The sequence below is a fragment of the Oncorhynchus kisutch genome, unplaced genomic scaffold (genome assembly GCF_002021735.2).
Source record: "Oncorhynchus kisutch isolate 150728-3 unplaced genomic scaffold, Okis_V2 Okis02a-Okis13b_hom, whole genome shotgun sequence".
NCBI lineage: Eukaryota > Metazoa > Chordata > Actinopteri > Salmoniformes > Salmonidae > Oncorhynchus > Oncorhynchus kisutch.
This window is the reverse complement of record NW_022261979.1, coordinates 10,562,569-10,572,568: the sequence shown is the minus strand read 5'-3', so window position 1 is coordinate 10,572,568 and position 10,000 is coordinate 10,562,569. Positions and strand designations below refer to the sequence as shown.

The 10,000-nt window shown below is 41.5% G+C and overlaps 1 protein-coding gene across 1 annotated transcript in view; it reads left to right on the top strand.

The window, feature by feature from the left end:
• LOC116359258 (uncharacterized) overlaps positions 1 to 10,000 on the top strand; it is a 91,790-nt gene that overhangs the window by 17,532 nt on the left and 64,258 nt on the right. Inside the window, exons 2-3 of the mRNA XM_031811823.1 lie at positions 291 to 466; positions 4,367 to 4,446. Of these exons, the coding sequence (XP_031667683.1) occupies positions 291 to 466; positions 4,367 to 4,446 (256 nt within the window). The remainder of the gene's footprint in view (positions 1 to 290; positions 467 to 4,366; positions 4,447 to 10,000) is intronic.

The window sequence follows — 10,000 nt, the reverse complement described above, 5'->3', positions numbered from 1 at the left end:
TCATCATAGCTATGCAATTTGACAGTTTTCCTTCCTTCCTCTCCCTCTGGTCCATTCGTCCCCACCATCTCTCTTTCTCCCCTCCCTCCCTCCCTCCCTCCCTCCCTCCCTCCCTCCCTCCCTCCCTCCCTCCCTCCCTCCCTCCCTCCCTCCCTCCCTCCCTCCCTCCCTCCCTCCCTCCCTCCCTCCCTCCCTCCCTCCCTCCCTCCCTCCCTCCCTCTGTTCCATTTCTGAGTAAACGTTATTGTTTTGTACCAATGGTTTTCTTTGTGTTCTGTCTCCTCCTGCAGGTATTTTGTGTTGGATCCGGACATGGGTCAGCTGCAGTACTTTGTGAATGAGCACAGTAAGAATCAGAAGCCTCGGGGATCTCTGCCCCTCATAGGGGCCTCTGTGGCCCTCAGCGATGAACTACCACACATGTTCACGGTCCACTCTGCCACTGGAGAGGCCTACAAACTCAGAGGTACGTGGAGAGGATGTCTGTTACTCTACAGATGTTATGAGACAGTTATTATACTGCTCTCTTAGCCTGGCTGGTCCAGGATCTGTTTGTTGCTGGTATCTCCTCCACCACATGTTTCCTCTGGTATCTCCTCCACCACAGGTTTCCTCTGGTATCTCCTCTACCTCTCTCAACCACAGGTTACCTCTTGTATCTCCTCCACCTCTCTCCACCACAGGTTTCCACAGGTTACCTCTTGTATCTCCTCCACCTCTCTCAACCACAGGTTTCCTCTGGTATCTCCTCCACCACAGGTTTCCTCTGGTATCTCCTCCACCACAGGTTTCCTCTGGTATCTCCTCCACCACAGGTTTCCTCTGGTATCTCCTCCACCACAGGTTTCCTCTGGTATCTCCTCCACCACAGGTTACCTCTGGTATCTCTATGTCAGGTTACCTCTATGTCTTGTAGACATACTGTAATGATCTATATATGGGGGTATGTTGAGACATACTGTAATGATCTATATATGGGGGTATGTTGAGACATACTGTAATGGTCTATATATGGGGGTATGTTGAGACATACTGTAATGATCTATATATGGGGGTATGTTGAGACTGGAGACATACTGTAATGATCTATATATGGGGGTATGTTGAGACTGGAGAGACATACTGTAATGGTCTATATATGGAGGTATGTTGAGACTGGAGAGACATACTGTAATGGTCTATATATGGAGGTATGTTGAGACTGGAGAGACATACTGTAATGGTCTATATATGGAGGTATGTTGAGACTGGAGACATACTGTAATGGTCTATATATGGGGGTATGTTGAGACTGGAGACATACTGTAATGGTCTATATATGGGGGTATGTTGAGACTGGAGAGACATACTGTAATGATCTATATATGGGGGTATGTTGAGACTGGAGACATACTGTAATGATCTATATATGGGGGTATGTTGAGACTGGAGACATACTGTAATGGTCTATATATGGGGGTATGTTGAGACTGGAGAGACATACTGTAATGGTCTATATATGGGGGTATGTTGAGACATATTGTAATGATCTATATATGGAGGTATGTTGAGACTGGAGACATACTGTAATGGTCTATATATGGAGGTATGTTGAGACTGGAGAGACATACTGTAATGATCTATATATGGGGGTATGTTGAGACATACTGTAATGATCTATATATGGGGGTATGTTGAGACTGGAGACATACTGTAATGGTCTATATATGGAGGTATGTTGAGACTGGAGACATACTGTAATGGTCTATATATGGAGGTATGTTGAGACTGGAGAGACATACTGTAATGATCTATATATGGGGGTATGTTGAGACATACTGTAATGGTCTATATATGGGGGTATGTTGAGACATACTGTAATGATCTATATATGGGGGTATGTTGAGACATACTGTAATGGTCTATATATGGGGGTATGTTGAGACTGGAGACATACTGTAATGGTCTATATATGGGGGTATGTTGAGACTGGAGACATACTGTAATGCTCTATATATGGAGGTATGTTGAGACTGGAGAGATACTGTAATGATCTATATATGGAGGTATGTTGAGACTGGAGACATACTGTAATGGTCTATATATGGGGGTATGTTGAGACTGGAGAGACATATTGTAATGGTCTATATATGGGGGTATGTTGAGACTGGAGACATATTGTAATGGTCTATATATGGGGGTATGTTGAGACTGGAGAGACATATTGTAATGGTCTATATATGGGGGTATGTTGAGACTGGAGACATACTGTAATGGTCTATATATGGGGGTATGTTGAGACTGGAGACATATTGTAATGATCTATATATGGGGGTATGTTGAGACATACTGTAATGGTCTATATATGGAGGTATGTTGAGACTGGAGACATATTGTAATGATCTATATATGGGGGTATGTTGAGACTGGAGACATACTGTAATGGTCTATATATGGGGGTATGTTGAGACTGGAGACATATTGTAATGATCTATATATGGGGGTATGTTGAGACATACTGTAATGGTCTATATATGGGGGTATGTTGAGACATACTGTAATGGTCTATATATGGGGGTATGTTGAGACTGGAGACATATTGTAATGATCTATATATGGGGGTATGTTGAGACATACTGTAATGGTCTATATATGGGGGTATGTTGAGACTGGAGACATACTGTAATGGTCTATATATGGGGGTATGTTGAGACTGGAGAGACATACTGTAATGATCTATATATGGGGGTATGTTGAGACATACTGTAATGGTCTATATATGGGGGTATGTTGAGACATACTGTAATGATCTATATATGGGGGTATGTTGAGACATACTGTAATGGTCTATATATGGGGGTATGTTGAGACATACTGTAATGATCTATATATGGGGGTATGTTGAGACATACTGTAATGGTCTATATATGGGGGTATGTTGAGACATACTGTAATGGTCTATATATGGGGGTATGTTGAGACATACTGTAATGATCTATATATGGGGGTATGTTGAGACATACTGTAATGATCTATATATGGGGGTATGTTGAGACATACTGTAATGATCTATATATGGGGGTATGTTGAGACATACTGTAATGATCTATATATGGGGGTATGTTGAGACATACTGTAATGATCTATATATGGGGGTATGTTGAGACATACTGTAATGATCTATATATGGGGGTATGTTGAGACATACTGTAATGATCTATATATGGGGGTATGTTGAGACATACTGTAATGGTCTATATATGGGGGTATGTTGAGACTGGAGACATACTGTAATGATCTATATATGGGGGTATGTTGAGACATACTGTAATGGTCTATATATGGAGGTATGTTGAGACTGGAGACATACTGTAATGGTCTATATATGGAGGTATGTTGAGACTGGAGACATATTGTAATGGTCTATATATGGAGGTATGTTGAGACTGGAGACATACTGTAATGATCTATATATGGAGGTATGTTGAGACATACTGTAATGGTCTATATATGGGGGTATGTTGAGACTGGAGACATACTGTAATGATCTATATATGGGGGTATGTTGAGACATATTGTAATGGTCTATATATGGGGGTATGTTGAGACATATTGTAATGGTCTATATATGGGGGTATGTTGAGACTGGAGACATACTGTAATGATCTATATATGGGGGTATGTTGAGACTGGAGACATACTGTAATGCTCTATATATGGAGGTATGTTGAGACTGGAGACATACTGTAATGCTCTATATATGGGGGTATGTTGAGACTGGAGACATACTGTAATGCTCTATATATGGGGGTATGTTGAGACTGGAGACATACTGTAATGCTCTATATATGGGGGTATGTTGAGACATACTGTAATGATCTATATATGGGGGTATGTTGAGACTGGAGACATACTGTAATGATCTATATATGGAGGTATGTTGAGACTGGAGAGACATACTGTAATGATCTATATATGGGGGTATGTTGAGACTGGAGACATACTGTAATGCTTTATGCCCAAATATACTTGCTACTTTCATACATTTTTGATAAAGTCCCAAAACACAAACTGAAAGTATTAGAGTGTCTTCACAGTTTCCAGTCTGCCAGTCAGCACTTCCTTAACATGTGGTGTGTGCATCTTCAGCTCCTATACTCTACAGTAATGTGTCTCTCTCTCCCTCTCTCCTTCTCTCACTCTCACTCTGTTTCCGTCTCTCTCTCTCTCTCTCTCGCTCTCTCTCTCTCTCTCACTGTCTCTTTCTCACTGTCTCTCTCTCTCTCTCTCTCTCTCTCTCTCTCTCTCTCTCTCTCTCTCTCTCTCTCTCTCTCTCTCTCTCTCTCTCTCTCTCTCTCTCTCTCTCTCTCTCTCTCTCTCTCTGTAGCTTCGGACGCTGAGGAACAGCAGCTGTGGATGAGTCAGATGCAGCTCTGTGCCCGGCGCCACTCTGACTCCAGTGCCAAGGTAGAATCTATAGGCTATACCACCTCCTCCTTTACATACTGTAGAATCTATAGGCTATACCACCTCATCCTTTACCTACTGTAGAATCTATAGGCTATACCACCTCATCCTTTACCTACTGTATAATCTTTAGGCTATACCACCTCATCCTTTACATACTGTAGAATCTATAGGCTATACCACCTCATCCTTTACATACTGTAGAATCTATAGGCTATACCACCTCATCCTTTACATACTGTAGAATCTATAGGCTATACCACCTCATCCTTTACCTCCTATAGAATCTATAGGCTATACCACCTCATCCTTTACCTACTATAGAATCTATAGGCTATACCACCTCATCCTTTACCTACTATAGAATCTATAGGCTATACCACCTCATCCTTTACATACTGTAGAATCTATAGGCTATACCACCTCATCCTTTACCTACTATAGAATCTATAGGCTATACCACCTCATCCTTTACATACTGTAGAATCTATAGACTATACCACCTCATCCTTTACCTACTATAGAATCTATAGGCTATACCACCTCATCCTTTACCTACTGTAGAATCTATAGGCTATACCACCTCATCCTTTACATACTGTAGAATCTATAGACTATACCACCTCATCCTTTACATACTGTAGAATCTATAGGCTATACCACCTCATCCTTTACATACTGTAGAATCTATAGGCTATACCACCTCATCCTTTACATACTGTAGAATCTATAGACTATACCACCTCATCCTTTACCTACTATAGAATCTATAGGCTATACCACCTCATCCTTTACCTACTGTAGAATCTATAGGCTATACCACCTCATCCTTTACATACTGTAGAATCTATAGGCTATACCACCTCATCCTTTACATACTGTAGAATCTATAGGCTATACCACCTCCTCCTTTACATACTGTAGAATCTATAGGCTATACCACCTCCTCCTTTACCTACTATAGAATCTATAGGCTATACCACCTCATCCTTTACCTACTGTAGAATCTATAGGCTATACCACCTCCTCCTTTACATACTGTAGAATCTATAGGCTATACCACCTCATCCTTTACCTACTGTAGAATCTATAGGCTATACCACCTCATCCTTTACCTACTGTATAATCTTTAGGCTATACCACCTCATCCTTTACATACTGTAGAATCTATAGGCTATACCACCTCATCCTTTACATACTGTAGAATCTATAGGCTATACCACCTCATCCTTTACATACTGTAGAATCTATAGGCTATACCACCTCATCCTTTACCTCCTATAGAATCTATAGGCTATACCACCTCATCCTTTACCTACTATAGAATCTATAGGCTATACCACCTCATCCTTTACCTACTATAGAATCTATAGGCTATACCACCTCATCCTTTACCTACTGTAGAATCTATAGGCTATACCACCTCATCCTTTACCTACTATAGAATCTATAGACTATACCACCTCATCCTTTACCTACTATAGAATCTATAGGCTATACCACCTCATCCTTTACCTACTGTAGAATCTATAGACTATACCACCTCATCCTTTACATACTGTAGAATCTATAGGCTATACCACCTCATCCTTTACCTCCTGTAGAATCTATAGGCTATACCACCTCATCCTTTACCTACTATAGAATCTATAGGCTATACCACCTCATCCTTTACATACTGTAGAATCTATAGGCTATACCACCTCATCCTTTACCTACTATAGAATCTATAGGCTATACCACCTCATCCTTTACCTACTGTAGAATCTATCATTGGCATTTTAAATGTTTTATTCTTCCATTCTACTCTGTTTATTTTCTGTCTGTTTATCTTCTTCTAAGAGGAGGGGGGGAGAAATGGGAATAGCGGCGTTTTGTCCTTTTAATCATCACGTTCAGGAAGCAGTCACAGACCTTCTGCTAGTTTGACCTTCTCTGCTTCTCGTCTCTGACATTCTAGAATCCCAAATGCCATCCTATTCCCTATCTAGTGCACTTCATTTGACCTGCTAGGACCCATAGGGCTTTAGTTCAAAGTAGTGCACTATTCTAAAGGGGATTTCCAGGTGAATAATAAAGGAGTTGATCAAATATATATATATATTTTTTAAATGAATCCTGTTTTTTATTACAAGTTGCAACAGGGCCTCCAGATCAGAAGCAGAGTAAATGTCTTAACGGGGCCTTCTCTTAGAAAAGCTCTTATATATATATATATATATACTCAAATAACGATACGGCATCTGTATGATATTTCAACCTCCTTCTAGTATATATATATAAATCACACAGCACCAAAATGTTCTGGAAACAGCCGCCAGAGAGGCTATAGGAAGTCGCAACGTCAGCTTCTCCAGAATCACACGGTGTCACAGTGACATTATCAGAGTCCCCGGCCCCAGTCTGGAGCCAAACTAGAACCATAACATTCAACACTGACAGACATTTAGTGTCAGATAAACAGATCCAAGGTTGAATCATCAGCACTTTGTTACAACAGAGAATTATAGACGAACAAGTGACCATGGTTATCTGCTGTGTCCCTTTCCCTAAGGGAATTTTTAGTTTTATTTATTTTATTTCACCTTTATTTAACCAGGTCGGCCCGTATTTCACCTTTATTTAACCAGGTCGGCTAGTTGAGAACACCTTTATTTAACCAGGTAGGCTAGTTGAGAACACCTTTATTTAACCAGGTAGGCTAGTTGAGAACACCTTTATTTAACCAGGTAGGCTAGTTGAGAACACCTTTATTTAACCAGGTCGGCTAGTTGAGAACACCTTTATTTAACCAGGTAGGCTAGTTGAGAACACCTTTATTTAACCAGGTAGGCTAGTTGAGAACACCTTTATTTAACCAGGGAGGCTAGTTGAGAACACCTTTATTTAACCAGGTAGGCTAGTTGAGAACACCTTTATTTAACCAGGGAGGCTAGTTGAGAACACCTTTATTTAACCAGGGAGGCTAGTTGAGAACACCTTTATTTAACCAGGTAGGCTAGTTGAGAACACCTTTATTTAACCAGGGAGGCTAGTTGAGAACACCTTTATTTAACCAGGGAGGCTAGTTGAGAACACCTTTATTTAACCAGGTAGGCTAGTTGAGAACACCTTTATTTAACCAGGGAGGCTAGTTGAGAACACCTTTATTTAACCAGGTAGGCTAGTTGAGAACACCTTTATTTAACCAGGTAGGCTAGTTGAGAACACCTTTATTTAACCAGGTAGGCTAGTTGAGAACACCTTTATTTAACCAGGTAGGCTAGTTGAGAACACCTTTATTTAACCAGGTAGGCCAGTTGAGAACAAGTTCTCATTTACAACTGCGACCTGGCCAAGATAAAGCAAAGCAGTGCGACACAAACAACACAGAGTTACACATAAACAAACGTACAGTCAACAACACAATAGAAACATCGATGAACAGTGTGTGTAAATGTAGAAGAGTTGGGAGGTAAAGGCAATAAATAGGCCATGGAGGTGAAATAATTACAATTTAGCAATTAAACACTGGAGTGGTAGATGCACATCATCATCTGCACAAGTAGAGATACTGGGGTGCAAAAGAGCAAGAGGGTAAGTAATAATATGGGGATGAAGTAGTTGGGTGTGCTATGTAGATTGGCTGTGTACAGGTACAGTGATCGGTAAGATGCTATGACAGCTGATGCTTAAAGTTAGAGAGGGAGATATAAGACTCCAGCTTCAGTGATTTTTGCAATTCGTTCCAGTCATCAGACTGCGTCAGCCTGCGTCTCCCTGTACATACAATAACTAAGCAATAAGGCACAACAGGGTGTGGTATATGGCCAATATACCAATGACCCACGAGGTGCCTTATTGCTATAATAAACAGGTCACCAACATGAGTAGAGCAGTAAAAATACACGTTCTGTCATACCCGTAGTATGATATATCACGGCTGTCAGCCAATCAGCATTCAAGGGCTCGATCCACCCAGTTTATAATGTTTAGATAAATAAATCAAATCAAATCAAATCAAATGTATTTATATAGCCCTTCGTACATCAGCTGATATCTCAAAGTGCTGTACAGAAACCCAGCCTAAAACCCCAAACAGCAAGCAATGCAGGTGTAGAAGCACGGTGGCTAGGAAAAACTCCCTAGAAAGGCCAAAACCTAGGAAGAAACCTAGAGAGGAACCAGGCTATGTGGGGTGGCCAGTCCTCTTCTGGCTGTGCCGGGTGGAGATTATAACAGAACATGGCCAAGATGTTCAAATGTTCATAAATTACCAGCATGGTCGAATAATCATAAGGCAGAACAGTTGAAACTGGAGCAGCAGCACGGCCAGGTGGACTGGGGACAGCAAGGAGTCATCATCCAAATATCAATCCAATATCAACAGTTGAATCAAATGCAGGGAAATCACTTCCTGTTTGACTATTTTAGGTACCAGGGTGTCATATGGGAAGCAGACCTTGGTGACGAGCAGCCTGATAGTCTGCTGATACAGGCAGGTGCTGCGCTGACATTAAAAAATATATATATATATTTTGGATTTTCTGTCCACAAAGTGCACTGCCAAGACCACTGAGTCAATGGGGTCAGACATGGTTTTGTTTTGCCCTAGAAAGGAAAGCCTGTAAGAATTCTAATACTGGAGAAACTAGAAGGAAGTTGAAATATCATACAGATGCCGTATCGTAATTCGAGTCAGTTTGCTACAGCAGAAAAAAATAAACCTGCTTCAACAGGAAATGTGAATTGTTCCGTGGATTATAATTACTCAAATTTTGTTTTTGTTTTGGGTAAATCAAGTCTGACATTTTAAAGTGGAAATGACAAACTTTATAAGTCTTTTGAAACCTTGAATCCACGACCAGTTTGCATTTCCTGTTGTTCAAGACATTTCCTGTTGTTCAAGGCATTTCCTGTTGTTCAAGACATTTCCTGTTGTTCAAGGCATTTCCTGTTGCTCAAGACATTTCCTGTTGCTCAAGACATTTCCTGTTTTTCAAGACATTTCCTGTTGTTCAAGGCATTTCCTGTTGTTCAAGACATTTCCTGTTGCTCAAGGCATTTCCTGTTGTTCAAGGCATTTCCTGTTGTTCAAGGCATTTCCTGCAATAACAGCTTCTGTCCCCAAGCCATTAGACTGCTGAACAATTCATAAAAATCACCACCGGACAATTTACATTGACCCCCCCACTCCCCACCCTCCCCTCTTGTACACTGCTGCTACTCCTCCTGGTCCCCCCCTGTATATACCCCCCACACTGACTCAGTACTGGTCCCCCCCTGTATATACCCCCCACACTGACTCGGTACTGGTCCCCCCCTGTATATACCCCCAACACTGACTCGGTACCGGTGCCTCCTGTATATACCCCCCACACTGACTCGGTACTGGTCCCCCCCTGTATATACCCCCCCACACTGACTCGGTACTGGTCCCCCCCCTGTATATACCCCCCACACTGACTCGGTACTGGTCCCCCCCTGTATATACCCCCCACACTGACTCGGTACTGGTCCCCCCTGTATATACCCCCCACACTGACTCGGTACCGGTGACATATTGATGCTGGTG